Here is a 20,201-nt window from a genome sequence, read left to right as displayed (position 1 = left end):
GCAAACTGATAGTCGACACAAGAGCCAAGGTGACAATCATTAGGACAGATGTGACTCGTGAATTTGGATTGAAACTGTTGTGGACATCGCCACGCGTAAGTCTCCGGACTGTGACAGGTAACAAAATCGAGATTGAAGGTAAAGTGGACTTGGAAATAGTGTTTGGGAATGCCATCTACCATCGTTCGGCATTCGTTGATGATATCACGGACCCCTTCATTCTCGCATTGGACTTTTTAAAAAAATATGACTTCACACTTGATTTCAAGTCTAATGAGCTGCACTCGATGAGAGAAGACATAGCTATCTTCCACGCAGAAAATGATGTAAAATCAGCTCATCAAATAATAGCACAAATGAACTTCAACGTACCTTATAGATCAGAATCATTAATACCTGGCTCCATTGAAGAGAGTAATAGTTTTCGATTCGGCCTCATCGAATACCCTAACCTAAGCAATAACCCAAAAGGAGTGCTGGCAGCATCTACGCTTGTGGACCTTTCTAAAGATGCAATTCCTGTGAGAGTCGCCAACGTGAGTGAAAGGCCAAGGAACATCCGGAAAGGTGCAGTGTTGGCAACTTGGTACTCTAGTAAACTGCATCATTAGAAGGATCGATTCCCCCGAAACTGTGTCTTCTGAGTCCTTGACATAGAAGTTAATTGAGAGTGCGCCATTATCGAAAGATTAAATAACTGCTGCGGAACAATTGGTGGACGACTTCAAGCATCTGTTTTCATCTACATCGGAGGATGTTGTCCGTACGAATTTAACGCAGCATAGGATCTACAGTGGAGAACCTATTAAGCAGCATCCAAGAAGAATACCGTTCACCAAGAAGGAAGAAGTTGAGACCCTCCTGAAAGAGATGCGGGAAAATGACGTCATCGAACCCTCATCCAGTCCTTGGGCCTCTCCCATCGTCTTGGTCCGAAAGAAAGATGGCTCCACCAGATTTCGTGTCGATTACCGACGGCTGAATGAAATCACCAAAAAAAAAAAAACAGTTACCCTCTTCCACGGATAGACGACACCTTGGACACTCTTTCCGGACACAAGTGGTTTTCAACCCTGGACTTGAAGAGCGGCTACTGGAAGGTCGAGATACACCCTGATGACCGATAGAAAACGACGTTTACAACTGGACAAGGCTTATGGCAGTTAAAAGTGATGCCCTTCGGCCTCTGTAATGCACCGGCTACGTTCGAGCGTCTTATGGAGACAGTGTTAAGAGGATTCTCCTATGAATCCTGCCTGATCTACTTAGACGATATCATCATCGTCTAGCTAATCTTAAAAAGGTGCTGCAAAAGCTTAAGGAAACCAATCTGAAGTCAAGCCCGTCCAAATGTAATTTTTTTCGCCGAGAAGTAAACTACCTTGGTCACATCATCGCTTCTGAGGGTGTACAAACCGATCCAGAAAAAGTGTTTGCGGTTAAGAGTTGGAGTCGTCCCGAAAACGTCCATCAGCTGCGAAGTTTCCTGGGACAGGAAGTTTGTGAAGGATTTTTCCAACATTGCACGACCTTTGTATAAGCTGACGGAGAGCAAGCAAAAGTTTGAATGTTCCAAAGAATGCGAAGATGCATTTCTATGACTGAAGGAGGCTTAAACATCGACGCCTATCCTCGTATACCCTCAGCCCGAAAAATCCTTCATCCTTGACACTGATGCGAGCCACGAGGGCATCGGAGCTGTTTTAACCCAAGAAATAGACGGCAACGAACATGTCATTTCTTACTGGAGCAAATGCTTATCAAAGTCGGAGCGAAATTACTGCGTCACCAGAAAGGAGTTGCTAGCCATAGTTAATGCTGTAGAACACTTCCATCATTACCTTTACGGCCGAAAATTTCTTCTTCGGACAGATTATGCCTCGTTGACTTGACTTTTAAACTTCAAAAACCCGGAAGGCCAGATAGCCAGGTGGATACAGCGGCTCCAGGAATATGACAAGGAGATCAAACATCGAAAAGGGTTATCTCACGGTAATGCAGACTCTTTATCAAGGAGACCTTGTCCTGAGAACTGCCACTATTGTTCCCGAATCGAGAAACAGGAAACAGTATGGAACGACTAGCCCTTCTGCCTATCAGGTGACAGCGATTTCAACATCATCAGAACCCAATCCATGGAGTGACGACGAAGTTCGAAAAGATCAACTTGAAGACCCAGACATAAAACCAATTTTAGAGTTCATGGGAAGTGACAGTCAGTTACCTAGCTGGTAGGACGTTCCCATCTTCAGTCCTGCAACGAAAAAATACTGGGCTTTTTGGAACTCACTCCATTTACGGAACGGCGTACTGTACCGAAAATGGAAATCCGACGATGGCAAAACATCTAGGTTGCAGTTACTACTTCCCCGATAAAGGATTTCAGATGTTCTGAAGGAACTACATAGTAGTGCGACCGGAGGACATTTTGGTGTCTTGAAAACCCTCATTAAAGTTCGAGAGCGCTTCTTCTGGAGTAAGGCGAAGGATTACGTGAAGAAGTCTTGCCATTCTTGTGACGCCTGTGCTGCCCGTAAAGGACCGAAGAAAAGAAGCCGAATGAAACTAGATCTGTACAATGTTGGAGCTCCTTTCGAATGAATCGGGGTCGACATCCTACGTCCTCTACCAAGAACTGCTGATATGAACAAATACATCCTTGTTTCCATTGACTATTTCACCAAATGGCCCGAAGCATATCCCGCTCCAGATCAAGAAGCTACCACCGTAGTAGAGACTGTTTGTCCAGCATTGGATCTCGAGATATGGAACACCTTTGCAGATTCATTCCGATCAAGGGAGGAATTTCATCTCTACTGTGTTTAAGGGCCTATTTCAAATTCTCAGAATTGAGAAAACTAGGACAACACCACAACACCCACAATCGGACGGCATGGTGGAGAGATTTAACCGCAGAATCCTGAATAATCTCTCGCTTATGATCTCCAGAAATCAACAGGATTGGGACAAGAAGCTATCTTTGTTCATGCTGGCCTACCGTAGTGCTGTCCACGAGACTACCGGCTACGTCCCATCTCAGATGCTCTTCGGACAAGAGCTTTGGCTACCTTCTGATCTCGTCTTCGGTCGTCCTCCGGATGCGCCTTTATCGCCTGAATCCTCCAGGCCCGGTTAATTGATACTTGCTTAATTGCTGATGATTGATTTAGCAGTTCTAACTACATTTCCTGTACATAGCTGTAAATAAATCTCCTGTGTTTTCTCAAGAACTGTGTCGTCATTTAAAGAAAGTTTGAAGTTGACACCGAACGAGCAACAATATAATTAATTTTCCCTGCGTTAGCACTGGACGTCGTAACAATAATACGCCAATTTTATCAAAAGTTGCAGCTTCATATCTGCTTGTGGTGATAGTAAATGCATGTATTATTGGTAGCTGTGTTTATTTTTTTTTCCCCAGAGGGTGATTTTATCGAAACTGAAAGTCCTCTCTCACTCTGGAAAATTATTTATTTAAATATTAAAATCGCGGAAAAATAATCAAAATGAAATTATTTTAAATGCCCGTAAGTTACCCAAAAAGCTTCAATAATAAAAACTAATGCAAGAATTTCATTTCTTTAGAGCGAGAAATGGCAACACATAATACTATCCAAAAATTACTTCACGCTAAGTATATCTCGTGAAAAAGCAAATAAAAATGAATTTTCACTAACTTTTAATTGCTTCTAGTGCTCTTTCTAGCCAATTTAGTCGATTTGCGTTTTCATTTGGTAAACGGGTAGAACGTGTTTCAAAGTATTTTTTGCAACCATACCAAGCTCAAAGTATCAAAATGCATTTTTCGTGTAGAAAGAACGGTTTAAAAAATCAATTAAAACTAAATGTTTCACGCTTCCAACAATGAATTTGAACAATGAAAAAGAGTCAAAATTAAAATTTTTCACTTTTGCTAACTAAAAATCGCTTATAACTTCTTTTCCAGGGGATTTAGGTTATTGGACTTTGGGCGCCCTGACAATTTCTTCGTTTGGAGTATTTTTAAAGACCTAACCAACCATATCAAATTTGAAAATAATGGACCATCCATTCGCGTAGAAAGAGCCATTTTAGGACGAAAATGAGTTTCTAATTAATATCTCCGTTAATTAGAGCCTGATTTCAATAAATTTTTATTGATGGCACTAAAACTCGGCAGCTACTGAACAAAAAAAGAATGAAGAAAATCGGTTCACAAACAGAGGAGAAAATGGTACCGAAAAAAAACGGCTTGCCTGTTAATATATAAAGATACAGGGTCATTCCGTGTCAAATCAACACACTTTTAATTAAAATTTTACCTCACCCCCTCAGATTTTGATAAAATTTGGCACACATATAGCGGGCACTAAGAATAACAAAAATACAAAATTTCAAATTTTTATCTTGAATAGTTTTTTGTGTACGGCCTTGTAAAGTTTTCAAAAAATCGTGAAAAAACTACAAACAAGCAATTTTCAAATTGCTCTAAAAGCTGTCAAAATTGAGTTAGAGAGGTGCGACCGGTGTTATTTTGTAGCTTTTTTAATGCTCTTTTAAGAGATATGCAACATGTCCTATGTAGTAGTAAAAAAAGTTTTTTTTGGTGCAAATCAAATTTTTGATTTTGATTTTTTTCAAAATGTACCACTTTTAAAATTTTCAAAAAAATTCTATAAATAGACAGTACTTTCATAAACTGCCATGCAAAGTTTTATGATGGGATGGTAATGGGATCTATGCCAAAAGAAAATATTACTGACCCCTATTTTTCTTAAATACCAGATTTTGACCAAATAATAATTATATTATTGTAGTAAAATATATTGTAGTAAATGCTTTCATGACAGATATGAATGCATTGTACTTTAAATTCTTCTTATAAAAATATTAGTAAAAATTAAGGCAATAAAACACCAAAATTTAAATAAAATTATATCAATTTATGCTGTATGAAAAGTTGATAAATTTACAATAAATATTGTTGTGGCTAAATAGTTTGATAAGCAAGTATTATTTAAAAAAAACTTTTCCCTTCCATTCACTTGATCCAGTATCTGCAGATCTAGCAAGTCGGTACCTTTCTGTGCAAGTTAAAACAAACACCAGTCTGCCACATGGCCCCCCATGTGGCAGTCTGGCTGACTAGGACCAGTCTAGCTAGGCCCAGAGCCTGTTGCTGGTTGTCACTTTTGTATTTGTATTTGCTCAAGCCAGACTCTCCACAAGCATTCATTCAGTGACTAGAGACCTTGCTAACAAGTAGTGTTTTAAATTTTATTACTGTCGTAAGTTATCCATTCCATAATGTAAAATAGTTGTGATACCTCACATAAAAGAATTATTTCTTTAAACTTCAGTATTTCTCATGTGTTAGCGAATTTAATCTATGATTAAAACTTGTAGTTAAAAGGCAAGTTTTAAGAATTTTTTAGAAAATATGGAAACTAGTGAAAAATGCAGTACTGTGGTAAGAGTTCAGTGTTGTAATCCATTGAAGAAAACAAATCATCGTGTTCGAGATAGAAAAAAACTGAGAAATGTCACATCCTGGATGACAGGTTCATTTCCACAAATACTTGATGGCTCCATGATTTGTGATCAGTGTAGAAAAGACCTAACTAAGTTAAAAAATACAGTGCCCATTAGTGAAAAAAATTCTGAAAATGAAGATTCTCTTGAGTTGGAGGTGAATGTTCCAGACGAAGATCCAGACTTTGCAACAAGTTCAGTGATTGTTCAGACACTAAATACTTCACTTCAAGAATTAGGCGTGTCCCCGATTGAAGATATAAGAGGCTACGTTACTGCCGTGTATGACAACAATTGGTGGCTTGGTTATGCATTAGAAAAAAACGAAGAACAAGATGAAGTTAAAATTGCTTTTCTTTATCCAAGTGGACCAACCAAATCTTTTTCCTACCCCAGGCATTCAGATGTAATGTGGGTCTCTGTTGTGAACATACTAACAAGAGTGGACCCTGTTACTCCAACAGGAAGAACTTACGCTCTTCTAGAAAATGATATAGACCAAACCCAATTGGCTTTTTCAAAATTTAAACTGTGAACTTCTGAACATGGACCTCCTTCTTTACATAAAATCTGATTTATACTCAACAATTTCACTTCTTTAACCTTTTTTAAGTTAGTAGTGATTTCTTATTTGTTTAAAATTAATATTTTTAGTTCTGTGTAAATTTTCAATGAAGTTAAAATAATTCTCACCCTTCTATATCACTCATAAATGTAAAGGCTTATAAAATCTGTTAATTATTGTAAAGCTGTCGACTAATGATAACTATTCATGTATTCACCAAACAACGAAAGTATGTTCAACTTGTATTGTAGATTTCTAAAATATCATTATGTTATACAGAACTAACAGTTTTGCCCCAAAACCAGTTTATATATAGCCTAGAAATATAGGTTTTATAAATTTATTATGAGCACAGAGTGTTTATTTCATAAACAATTTAATGTATATTATATATAGGGTATATATAGTTTTATGTCAAACCTCTCTTATGGTGTGTCAAACGTCCCTCAAGTGGGGAGGTTTGACCCAGTTTGAACACTCTTGAAAAATCTTTAATAAAGAAAATAATTTTTAACTTAAATAAATAACTGCAATGTAAAAAGTTGCTTGGATGTATTTTCTTTCGAAAAAAGTCAACCAGGAATTTTTTTTATTCAAATTTAAAAAAAAAAAAACCTTAGTAAAAAGTGGGTCAAACCTCCCAGTTTCCCCTACTCAAGTGATTTTTCATAAAATCTTATATCACTACATTAAAATTATTATTATTTGGTCAAAACTGTTTTTATGAAAATTTTATTGTAAATATTTATTGTATTTGTATTTCATACAGCATAAATTGATATAAATTTAAATTTTGGTATTTTATTTGCCTTAATTTTTACTAATATTTTTATAAGAAGAATTTAAAGTACAATACATTCATATCTGTCATGAAAGCATTTACTACAATATATTTTGCTACAATAAAATAATTATTATTTGGTCAAAATCTGGTATTTAAGAAAAATAGGGGTCAGTAATATTTTCTTTTGGCATAGATCCCATTACCATCCCATCATAAAACTTTGCATGGCAGTTTATGAAAGTACTGTCTATTTATAGAATTTTTTTGAAAATTTTAAAAGTGGTACTTTTTGAAAAAAATCAAAATCAAAAATTTGATTTGCACCAAAAAAAACTTTTTTTACTACTACATAGGACATGTTGCATATCTCTTAAAAGAGCATTAAAAAAGCTACAAAATAACACCGGTCCCACCTCTCTAACTCAATTTTGACAGCTTTTAGAGCAATTTGAAAATTGCTTGTTTGTAGTTTTTTCACGATTTTTTGAAAACTTTACAAGGCCGTACACAAAAAACTATTCAAGATAAAAATTTGAAATTTTGTATTTTTGTTATTCTTAGTGCCCACTATATGTGTGCCAAATTTTATCAAAATCTGCGGGGGTGAGGTAAAATGGGTGTGTTGAGTTGACATGGAATGACCCTACAATCCTCTTTATCATTCAATTTATTATATGCATGATAAATTCATGCATATGGAGAGACAGGGCAAGTTGGACCGGTCTCGATAATTTTTAATATAATTAGTTTTTTTTATAACTTTTTTTTCTCTTCACCAAAAAAAGAAAAAAACACCTTGAAAACTTACTTGGTTTGTTATTTTGCAAGTAGAATAAGATAACAGCAGAAGTAAATTTAGTAGAAAAATGTAACAAATAAAATTACATTTACCATCATCGCTTTTCTGTTCCATGCGTTTTCGAAGTTTAGTCAGATCCAGCAAATAGAATTCCAATTTGCTTTGCTCTAAGAGAGAAAAACATTGTATCACTAATCATCCTGATGTGTGTTGGATATAAAAATTTGTACTAGAAATCTTACATAGAAAGAACTAAAATTTAAAAATCAAATCAATGATTAGGGGAAAGTAAGGTAATGACGCTTCAGCGGGCAATCAATTGCAACCGTTATTTTGTTTGAAATGAGCTGATGTGTGCATCACATGACTTCCTTTTACGCTAATTTAATGAAAATAGTGCCTTGGACTTGGTGTAAGCAAAAAAACCCTTTAAATATTTTCACTCCAAGTTTGTTGCGAACCAAAGCAAAAAAAAAGTTTAATACAGACAATTCAAGCCTTTAAGATGCGATTGGTATAGTCATCTCAGGTAAGGAGAAAGAATGGGCTCAGTGATTTTGCTCCGGTAATTTTTCGAAACTAAAGTGACCTTCGATGATGTTTGTGGTGGGAGTTTCGAGGTATTCCTCCAGAACTGTTTTGAATTTGAAAGTCTAAAACGCAATTTAAGACTATCTCTTTCAACGGAAAAGAAAACAAATAAGTTTCGGGACCTCCATGGCTAGAGATTTATATTTTAGTTGTTTTTTCATAAAAACGCAGTGGTAACACCCCTACCAAGATCGTGTAATCGCATACGTAGTAAAAGGTAAGGTAAAAAATCAATCAACTCCTCCTTGAAACATTTTTGGATCCGACCTTGGGTGGAGTGTGGATTAAAAAAAAAGGAATTTTTGAATTTTGCATCTCCTGGGGCCTCAAACGTTGCCTTTCAGCCTCAATAGATCCCCTTTAAAATTTTGGCCTCGTCGGATACATGTTCCGAAATCGCCCAAAAAAACGTCCAAAATGCAAAAAATCGACATTTTTTAAAAAAAATATTTTTCGAACGTGGTTTTATTTTGGCGCTTTTGGCGATATTTAGAGAGTTACCATTGAATGACTTTAAAATTGCTGATGTATTGGGGGAAAAAAATCTCTCTAAAACGCTTCTTTGCTTCGGTTCGTGACAAACTAAGGATGAAAGTATTTAAAGTGTTTCCTTGCTTACTCCAAAACAATAATATTGTTATTAAATTAGTGTAAAATAAAGTCATGTGATGCACATACATCAGCTTGTTTTTTTTTTTTTTTCTTTTTTTTTTAAGACTTTACCCTGGGGATTCGGGCTGGTTATACGGCCCTTGCATTGGTCACCATTTGTACAACTTAAAATATTACAGTTTAAGTTAAATAAAGTAAATGTGGTTAAAAGAAAGAAATAATCTCTCAGAAAACGTATATTAACTCCAAGTTTTAAGAATTCAAACACTGTATACAACATACAGTGGCTCCCAAAAGTCTTCGTACACCTACGACTTTCAACGAAATAGGCCCCAATCCATTGGTTAGAATTCATATTTCGGAATAGGTATTTAATTATAAGATCTATGATCAATTTTTAACGAAACTACATGAAAAGTTTTTAAAAAATATTAAAACTTAATTTTTTAAAAATCAAAAACCAAAAAGTGCCGGAAATTTTATCTCACAAAAGTCTTCGTACACTTTATAAAATGTCTATACATTATTGGATAATCTAACTTTTGATTAACTTATTAATTAGTAGAATATCATACAGTATTCATAACACCTTTTAAACGTCTGGGAATATATTTCTTTCTTTTTTTTGCGTAATTTCTGAGTAAGTGTTCAACCACACTTCGAGTCTTACTGTTTCTAGCTCTATTTTCGTTTTAAAGCCCTATTTTCGTAATCTAGTTTCCAGATATCTCTAAATACGTTACATTAAGTTAAAATCTGGAAATTGAGAGGGTATTTTCTAAACTTTAGGACAATTTTCGAGGCACTAGACGCAAACGTTGAAAACCGTGTGCTTCTTATCGTTATCTTGATAAAAAACAAAGTTGTCTCCAATAACCAAATTTTTGGCTAATAGTTCAAAATTGGTTTTTAAAATATTTAAAAGAACAGCACGATTCATTATTTCATCAAAAAATTCCAAAGTACCAAGTCCTGATGCTGATATGCACCCTCACATTAGAACACCTCCACCGTCCTGATTAACTGATCCAAATAAGTTCTTAAGATTAAGTTCCTAATTTTTTTCTTCTACTTTCAGTTATACAACAATTTAACCAAAAATATTGAATTAATTTTTATCTGTAAATAAGACGTGATTCTAAAACGTTTTTAGCTTATTTATCATTGATTTTGCAACGAAAAGCGTAAGCTTCCTGTTTTTCGCACGACCAAGAAAATTTCTGTGGGAAGAGGTCCCATTTAATCCAGCTAATCAGAGAACTTGGCGAACAATTTTAGGTGAAAATTAAATGTAAAATCTTTCATTTAACTCTGCAGAAACTTTTACAGCACTCAAATGTATATTTTTCATAAATTTTTTAACTTCAAATCTCCGATCACGTTTTGTCAACTTTGCCGGTTGACCTTTTCTTACCTTATTTTCGGTCCGATTCCTTTCTTTAAAGCATTTTATCAAGCATTTTACTATACAAACAAATAAATTAACTAATTTAGAGACATTTCAAACCAATTTACCACTACTGTGGGGAAAAAATTCAAATTTTGAACGGTGTTTGCGGTTTTTTTACGAATACCAGCATTTTACAGTAATAAGCACAATATTAAGGAATAAATAAACAAAAAAATAAAGCCAAATGACTTATAAGGGTCAACACAATGCAAAAATATTAATAAAACGGCATATGATAATTTCAATCATGAATTTATTCGAAAATATTTGAGTGTACGATGACTTTTGTGGCTTGTTATTTCTCTGTCTCTTCGTTTTCTGACCCATTTCAAAAAGAAGATCCGTCAATATTTTGAAAAAACCAATGGGTTGTATTTAGAATGACATAGGAATGATGTGAAAAAATATTGGACCTCATATTCGAATTCAGTTTCGAGTTATTTTGGTTTTACTAAACAATTTCAAAGTGCGAAGACTTTTTGGGAGCCACTGTATGTACATATTCTTACCTGGAAATTAGAACTATTCCTCTTCAAAATAAAATCAATACATACAATGGTAACCGATTAAGATAATCTCTTCAAATTCACACATTGGCCAGCAGATGCATGCCTTTACAGCCATTTTGTGAAAAAAAAATGAAATTAATTCTACTTGTTTGGAGTGGCCTCCTTAAGAACACTGGTCACCTTTTGCTCACCTACCTTATGTTTTTGTACTATAATGTGTTCATCAAATATTTTCTTTTGAGTAATTATTCAGTTTCTGACGTTCTATAAAAAGGTGAAATTTCAACAACGCATATATTTTCAAATGTCCCGCACGTAAGAATTTTTTTCAACGATTTTACTTATTGCTTGTAAGCAAATTACATAAGCTTTCTTTACATCGGAACTTTCAGGTCCATTACATGATAATGAAATGAAATAATGCTGAAAAAAAGACATTTTTATTTTTCGATAAAGTTAATATTAATGAGAAATGCACATTACCATTTTGTAGCACGTCAATAGAGTTTCTAATGTCAGAAATATTAAAGTTCCCTTTATCTTCCATGCTGAAAAAAAAAAATATCAACGTTTAGAATTACATGAACAAAAGAATAAAATTAGTAACATTTTAATATCAACAAAGGTAAATGAGCGGTCAATTTGCATAAAACGTTTTTAGATCGTAAAACGGAAAAAAAAAAGGTAATTAATCAAGATTTTAGACTTAAAATCTAGCTTAAAATAATGCATTAGAATTTTTAAAAAATCGAATTAGAAAATGTTTACGACGGCATTTAATATTTCAAATAGAAACAATTTTTATTGTCATCACATAAAAATCAAAAGTTTAAAATATTGTTACATTCAACAGGAATTTATGATTAAAAAGTGAAAATTTATTAAAGATAAATACTTTTAAATCCTTGAAAATCAATGAGTAAAAACCATCCGGAAAATAAGAACCGAGAACTCTTCCATTTAGAAAATCGTCTGCTGCAATTTTTTTGCAATGTTTGATGAAGTCGCAACTCCAGCGCTCGAATACGCTACCTTGCGGTGATTTATAAAATTAAAGGTTGCGTTCGGCTAACTTAACCAGTCGACCGGTGACTAACCGCAACGTTCTATGATCAACCGGTTGATGTACCGGTTACCGTTTTAACCTGTTGATTGGTTCGTTGAAGCACGTGATCCTTGAGTTGTCACGTGATCAACTAACCGGTAGCTACTGGTCCTGCTCGTTGAACGTAAGCAAAGAAAAAGGTAAAACATTGCGTTCCCAGCGGCGTAGCGTAGGTTTCTGCCGCCTGGGGCAGGCACCAAATTTGCCGCCCCTCTTACATTGTCCTGCTATATTCCCCCCCTCACACACACAAAAAAAACGACATGCTTAATATTTTACAGAACGAAAACAATATTTTATTATCTAAAACATGTTTTACATTTTAATATAATCTTACTGTAACAGAAAATACTGTTGATCGAAAAATTCTAATAAATATTTTTCAAAAATTATTGCATTATGAGAGATAATATTTAGAACCCCCGTCACACAATGGAAGGGGGTTATAATTATTTTATTTTTGAAGTTTGACGTATCTGTGTGTGTCTGTTTGTGGCACTCTAGCGCCTAAATGGATGGACCGATTTTGAAAAAACAAAATTGTTCGAAAAGAGAGTTGATCGAGAGTGTTCTTAGCTAGGTTGCATCTTTGGATAGCATTAATTAACGAAGATATTAATTAAAATCCTCTAAAAGATTTTTCGCGATTTTTGCAGTGAAAACGTAGTTAAAAATTTTAAAATTTAATACCAAAATAAAGGGAAAAAATTCCGCGTCTGATAGAATGCGTTTGTAACTTTCATGTTTCAAAGAATTCGAATTATAACGTTTTTTCAAAGCAGATTTCAATAACGGCTAAGCCTTTATTCACGTGATTGATAACGAATTCATTGTTGGCTGACAAGGAAACTAAAGCGCTTAAAAGCATAGACTAATAATAAGAGTAGACCGAGCTATGGCAACCCTTTTGCTGCTCATAAACCAAACCATGTGACTGGTGGATATCCTAGCAACAGCGGGCGTCGTAGCAGACGATCAACACGAGCGAGAAATAAAATAAATAGAATTGATGGAACACGGAAGAATGATCTTTTATGGAGTCCGATTTGTAAATTTGTTATTCTAAGTTGTAAATATTTTGTTAATATAGTGAGTTTTTCGTTTAGATACTATTGTGCATTTTCTTTATTCAATTTTAATAACTCTCTAAGCAATTGAAGATGCAAGCGCCCAAAAAGAATCGGCAAACGGTAAGATTTTTACCTACAATTTCAATTTAAGATACCGATTAGTACATTTGTGCGTTAACGCAAAACGTTTACGCATTACGTTTACGCCAACGCTGATGTAGTAGTTCCGAATGAAATTAAAGTTGCTGAAAACTGCGATCAAAAACTAATTACTAATGTCAAAATAATGCATAACTAAAAGAAAAACAGTTCAATCATCTCTACACCTGGGAAAAAAATTATAATGAAAACACATTACGTCTTAAAATACATGCCGCGTGCCAAACTATAGATAATCCTGCCAGCTGGCAACCATGCCACCAAAGTTTTCGCCGAGCCTTCCACTAGTCACATGATGTATCCATGGACGAATTTTTTCATCAGCAAGTCTGGGGAAGCTCGGTCTACTCTTATTATTAGTCTATGCTTAAAAGCAATAATTTAAAATTTTTATCTGTTGCCAGTTTCTATTTAATAGCAAATAAAATACTGAACATTGGTTTTTAATAATCTAAGGCTTTTAAAAGGATTTTCTATTTTCCTTCTTGATTCTACAGTAGCGACTCAGTCGGGGGTTTTAAAATTTTCAATTATCCACAGATAAAAACATTTAAAACATGATTTAAAACTGTGTATACTGGTAGTATTTCTTAAACCTTTTATTGAAAAGAAGAAGAAGGAAAAAACATATATATGTAAAGTACCTGATCGATGCATTTTTTTACACTTGAAAAGATTTTTTCTTCTTAACCTAAAATTTTAATTTTCTACTTTTCATCAGCGGAAATTCTTTATCAACACTATCAATATCGATTGTATCAGTCGTTTCTGTAAAATGTTGTATAAAATATCGTTTTTTAAAATGACCCCCTGAATGAAAATATGCAGGCTGCGTACCCGCAGGGGGGGGGGGTTAGGCCTTAAGGGACCCGACGGTTCAAGAAACTGAAAAAAAAATGAAAAAACTTATAAGTAAAACACAAAATCCAAATGTATATGTGTGCGGGGTAAATTCAGAAACTACTGGACCAATTTCGTCAAACTTTTTAGTTTATCTATGTTAGTGCTGGGAAGGTTTATAGACATTTTCGAAAAAATTTCAATGAAAAGTTCTTTCCTTATTCAAAATTTATGTTTTGGACCCGAAAAATGGATTTTTCTACCAGGGCCGGACTAAGTCTCTTAAAAGGGCGCCAACCTTGACTCTCAAAGGGTCAAAATAAATAAATAAATAAAATAAAATAAAAGACACAAAGGCGTACAAGTTCAAAGGGCCAAATAAAAATATAAAAAGGTCGCACAGGTTTGAGGGTGCAAAAAGAAACATAAGCACAGGTTCGAGGGGAGGGCACAAAGAAAAGAAAACGAAGGCACACACGTTCGATGGCACAAATGAAAAAAAAGGTTCCAGGGCGAGGGGGAAAAGAGCTCAGGGTTGAGAGTGAAAAAAAAAGGGAAAAAAAACGGAGGCGCTCAGGGAATCAAGGACGCAAAAAAAAAAAAAAAGAGAGAGAGAAAAGGCGCTTAGATTTAAGCACGCAAAAAGAAACAGGCGTACAGATTCGAGGGGAGGGTGAAAAAAAAAGGAAAACAACCGAAAGTGCACACGTTCGATGGCACAAATAAAATAAAATGAAAAAAAAAAAAAAAAGGTTCAAAGGGCACAAAGAAAAAGAAAAAAAAAAGCGCTCAGGTTTGAGAGAAAAAAAAAAAAAAAGGAGCTCGGGATCAAAGACGCAAAAAAACTGAAGGAGCACGCATTCGAAGGAACAAATAAAATGAAAAAAAAAAAAAGGAGCTCAGGAAAAAAGGGCGAAAAAAAAAAAAGAGGGCGCATAAGGTTTTTAGTCCCGACAAGGGAAACACGTGAAGGCGCAATCACTTTAGATAAGGCAGTAACTGCTTGCAGGGGCGAACTGGCCCACGGGTCGATGCGCCCTCGAACGTTTTTTTTCTTTTTTTAGCTCCCTCAAACCTGTGCGAATTCATTTTCTTTCTTTATTTAATTTTGGCGCCCTTGAACCTGTGCGCCTTCGTTTTTTCACGCCCTCAAACCTGTGCGCTTTTGTTTATTTTTGCACCTTTAAAACCTTTGCACCCTTGAACCTCAGTTCTTTCGTGGTTCTTTGGTAGTTAAGGTTGGCGCCCTCTGGGGGGACCCAGTCCGCCCCTGCCTGCTTGTCGATCTTTGTGATTTATAATCCTCTCCAACGAGGTTGTTCTCTCTCTTCTCGTCTTTTTATGTCAGCGCCAGTGATAATGGTTCGAATGCATGTCAGTATCCATTATTTCGTGCTCGTGCCTCAACGAGAAAAATTTCCTGAGACAAGTTAGAACTGAAGAGTAAAAAAAAAAAAAACATTTTGATGTTGATTTAGTGATACATACATCCCTAGCAAAGTGCCGTCTTAATAAAAAAAAAAAAAAAACCTTTTCGATGTTAATGTGTTAATGTACTGTTACAGAATTTGCCGCCCCTAGCAAAGTGGCGCCCGGGGCGAGTGCCCCCTTTGCCCCCCCCCCCCTACGCTACGCCACTGTGCGTTCCACGTGTGTCTGTTGGTAAACATAGGCAGTTTGTTATGAGTATTTAACTCGTTTCGTGTGCCTTAGATTGATTTTAGCAACAGAAATTGTTTCGTTCCTAATTGGTATTATCGAGCTTCTCAAAATAATGTTATTTACCATTATTTCCCTCTAAAAGGTGAGTTAATTGTCGTAAATGGCGAAAGCGTAAACACAAGAAAACTCTGGATTAACAAACTTCGCATTTGCATGAAATTATCAACGCATATGTTCGTCTGTTCGATGCATTTTTTTATTTTTTTGAAAGAGGATAACGTAGTACCAGTTTTTTTTTTTTTTTTTTTTAATTGTTTTGTGTGAATTTGTAAGAATATGGGCTTTTTTAAATCTTAAGCTCGAAAGAAGGATTTGATAACATTAGTAGAAGAATTAGGACTTTCAACTCCGCCTAGGGCGCCAACTTTACTTTATTGCTTACATTATCATCTAAAAAAGTTTCACCAAAACTTTGTGTAGGGTTATCCGCAACTTCAGCGCTCGAATACGCTACCTTGCGGTGATTTACAGAATTTAAGAAAAAGGTAAAACATTCGCCACTTCAACAAACTATAGGGGGCACTACAACCACCGTCTAATGGCGGACGAAAAAGGTAAAACAAACGCACGCTGTAGCGTAGAAAATGCTAATAAGACTAGTAATTTTTGTTTGTATGCATGACTTTTTTTTTGTTCTTTTTAAATTAATTTTTAAAGTCTTGTGGACATTCTGGCCCACGTAGAAAGAAATGAGAATTCAAGAATCATTACTAAACGCTAGAAATTGATGCAAATTTCGTAGTTTGTAGTCGTAAGCAGCTATTTCCCCGATGTTGAATTCGATATTTATCAATTCTTGATGGAACTACCTTTTCATTGTGGCCATAAGAACACTATAAATATTTCATTTAACAAAACCTTTGTTTACCAGTGTTATCAAAAGAGGAGAATTATACTTTTTTGTCTTTTTTGGCTAGCGCTAATTGTTTTACATTTGTAGCTGAGTTATTTCTCAAATTGCCGAATCGGTTAATGTTATTTTTTTCTGTTTCGTATGTTTCTAATTTCTGAATTATGATTTAATTCTGTCATCTAAGCGAATCATCAACAAAATTCTCACGGATACATGGTGGTAGTTTTCTTTTTAATTAATCTTTCATTATTTCTTTAAACTTATCGAATTATGTAATCTTTCTACCTTTTTAATCCACACATGATAAAAAATAAAAATGGTTTACAACTGACATGAGAAATCTCGCCAAGGGTTCTTTGCTATCATAATACTAAAACTATAACCCCAAACTATAATCGCACTATTTTGGAGATGAAAATTCTCAGCTTTAAACATTTTTCATTTCGTTCTACGATAATATATTCAAGAAAATATTTTGCATACTGTCCATTCCAACTAAATGCTGCAGTAAAATAAGATTAGTTAAATTAATTATTTTTAAACTAGGCAGAGATGAAAGCCCTAATTCTTCTGCTAATGTCATCAAATCCTTCTTTCAAGCTTAAGATGAAAAAAAAAAAAAAAAAAAACATATTCTTACAAATTCACACAAAACAATAAAAAAAATTTACCTGGTATAACGTTATCCTCTTTCAAAAAAATAAATAAATAAATAAATAAATAAATAAATAAATAAATAAAATAAAAGCATCGAATAGATAGCATATTCGTTGCTAATTACATGCAATGGGTTAATAAATACTCATAACAAACTGCCTTTGTTTATCAACAGACACGTGAAAAGCAATGTTTTACCTTTTTCTTTAATTTTGTAAATCACCGCAAGATAGCGTTTTCGAGCGCTGGAGTTGCGAATTGCGTTCCACGTGTTGCGTCCTACGTCGTTGGTAAACATAGGTAGTTTGTTATGAGTATTTATTAACGCATTCGATGTGTCTTAGATTGCTTTCAGCAACAGAAATCGTTTCGTCCCTAAATGGTATTCTCGAGCTTCTCAAAATAATGTTAATTTTCATTATTTTCCTCTAAAAAGTGATTTGATTGTCGCAAATGACCAAAGCGTAAACACAAGAAAATTCTCGAAACTTCGCATTTGCATTGTGGCGTGTTGGTAGTATGTGTGGCCTGCTGAGTGGTAAAGCAAGAAGTTACCAGGGGTAAACTTAACATTTTATTTACACAGCTATTTACAAGATTTAGACAAATACTATTGATTCGTAGCCAGACAGATATCTGGAGAGCCAGAAAGCATGACTGACCTCTCCAAAGTTTTTTATCGTTCTCCTCGTTTCCAAGTCAGCCGCGCCCCAGCCCCCGCTAAATTCATCTCCCCTTTTCTTGGAAAACAAACGGGGATTCTCTCACTCCTTTCCCAAGGATGCAGCTGGTCCATGGATGCAGGTGGCCATCCTGGGAACGGAATGTTAAACTTGAGCCAAAACGACCAAAGGTCAGCTTGGGGGCGGAACATAGTATTTTATGGATTTGAAAGAATTCGATGCAGCTGGCTTCGAAGCGTGGGAATGAGTAAAAAGTGTGGGAAACAGTGGCATCCATTGACAGAAAGCGTACTATGCCACAACTCCTCCCCCCTTTAGAACTTTCAAATCCATTAACAAATTAAACAATAATACCTAATGCAAATGCATATCAAAACATCAAGCATTTCTTTCCTATAAGTTGGTTGTGATACAAAAATAAACAGCTTGTCTGATCTTAACACATTTAAAATTTCAAAATTTTAGTTTAAATTTAAATTTCAAAACATCTAAGATGTATAGCATAATAACGTGACCAGTGCAGTTGCTTTAAAAGTGCACAGTTAACACATTTTCAGATTTTTAGTAATGACACTAAAAATTTTCAACCAATTTACACTTCAAAAAACCCTGAAAAATCATTAATCAATCATTTGTCATTTGATGAACAGAATCAATCACAACTGATATACTTAATACATTAAGTAAAAACTGTACATACACAAAACCAAAATTTTAAAAATTTTGCAACTACATTGAAACTTTAGTAAGTAGAACATTATTTTATGACTGTCATCAAAGTTTTCCATGCTAGTGTAACTCTTTAAGTCGAATTTTCTTTCTTTTTTTCTTTTTGCTCCCCAAAAGGTAAGAACAAAAATAAAGAAATCGGCGCCATTGCCTTGCATCAAAATTGATTCCAAAAAATACCTCTCGAATAATTGAAACTAATTTCGAAGGGACTTCTCAGCTATCTGACATTCATGTCTAGCTTGGATAAACTTCTCCAGTTGCTTATGGCAACCAGGCCAGAAAAAATATTGACTCAAATTTTCCCTAGACTTTGTCATTCCCTCATGTGCAGAGGTACCCTCCTGACAAAGAGTAAGTATTTTACTTCTCAAACTTTCCGGGACAACCGCTAATTTTCTAGTGTTACCCATGTGATCCTCCTGAAACCTAAACAGTATTCCATTTTCAAGACAATAATAGTCCTTTTCCTTTAGACCCGTATTTTCCCCCGTTAACTCAAAGAGGGGCTTAAGAGTGGGGCACTCCATCTGCGCTGACTTGAATTCCTCAGGACTTATCCTGGCTAACGAAAATTCTGGCGCATTTATATCGACTTCTGGAATTCCTACATTTTCCAAAGGCGTTACGGGAAAAATTGGAGTATTGTGCAAAGAAACCTTACACTTCTCAGAAGGATTTTTTCCTTCTAAACTTTGTTTTTCGCGAGCCTGAGCACGCGTTGTTACAGCATCTAAAGCATCTCCGTTCGAGCAATAATTTTCGAAGCTGTCCCCTAACAAAAGCGCAGTTCTATTTCCTAATAAATATCTCCCTTGATCTAATTCGTCACTTATGACTGCCGCCTTAGTTTTCACTTTTCCAAATTTACCTTCTAAGTAAACACTGGCAAGGGGTAAACAAACTTTCTTTTTATCTAAAGGGGTTTGTAACCAAACATTCTCCCCGGTAAAATCGCTATGGTTTACATATTTTTTGCAAACCAAATCAATAGAGCTACCACTGTCCCGAAGAATACGAATGGGAAAAGAATTCACAGTTCCCTCAGTAATGAATGGAGCTAATAGCTCTTCTCCAGCGAGAGTTTTCACGCAATTGACTACCTCTTCCGCCACGGGGAATCCACTATTCTTTTTATTCTTAGGACAAGTCGGCCACAAATGTGTCTCGCTGCTACACCCAAAGCACCGCAGGGGTCTTCGTCTCTCAAAACTGGTGTTTACCCTATCGGAAAGGGATCTGTTTAGGGGTTTATGGCTTTCGTTCTTTATTAGCTCCGTCTTTTCAGACAAATTTTTCCTGTCCTTCTTTTCTTCCGAATTAGGATTTTTGAATTTCCTCACTTCATCGTAGTTATCAAGCATGTCTGCTAACTTTGATGAGCTTTTTATTGTTGACCAGTCATCTAGAAAGTGTTCTTTTGCTTCCGATGGGGCTCTTTTTTTCATCTGATCCGTAATCATAAGGTCTTTTAAATTTTCAAAATCCTTAACCTCTAGACTGTCAATCCATTCATTTAGATAATTTCGAAGCTCAAAAACAAAGTCTTTCCATGTACTGTC

The 20,201-nt window shown here is 35.1% G+C and overlaps 1 protein-coding gene across 1 annotated transcript in view; it reads right to left on the bottom strand.

Moving 5' to 3' along the window:
* LOC129216078 (uncharacterized) overlaps positions 1-18,039 on the bottom strand; it is a 69,349-nt gene extending 51,310 nt beyond the window's left edge. The window contains exons 1-2 of the mRNA XM_054850228.1: positions 17,996-18,039; positions 11,305-11,369 (exon numbers count right to left, since the gene is read on the bottom strand). Of these exons, the coding sequence (XP_054706203.1) occupies positions 11,305-11,369; positions 17,996-18,039 (109 nt within the window). The remainder of the gene's footprint in view (positions 1-11,304; positions 11,370-17,995) is intronic.
* Positions 18,040-20,201: the final 2,162 nt, after the last annotated feature.

The sequence above is a fragment of the Uloborus diversus genome, chromosome 1 (genome assembly GCF_026930045.1).
Source record: "Uloborus diversus isolate 005 chromosome 1, Udiv.v.3.1, whole genome shotgun sequence".
Classification (NCBI taxonomy): domain Eukaryota; kingdom Metazoa; phylum Arthropoda; class Arachnida; order Araneae; family Uloboridae; genus Uloborus; species Uloborus diversus.
The sequence above is the reverse complement of the archived record's forward strand: the minus strand, read 5'-3'. Positions and strand labels throughout refer to the sequence as shown.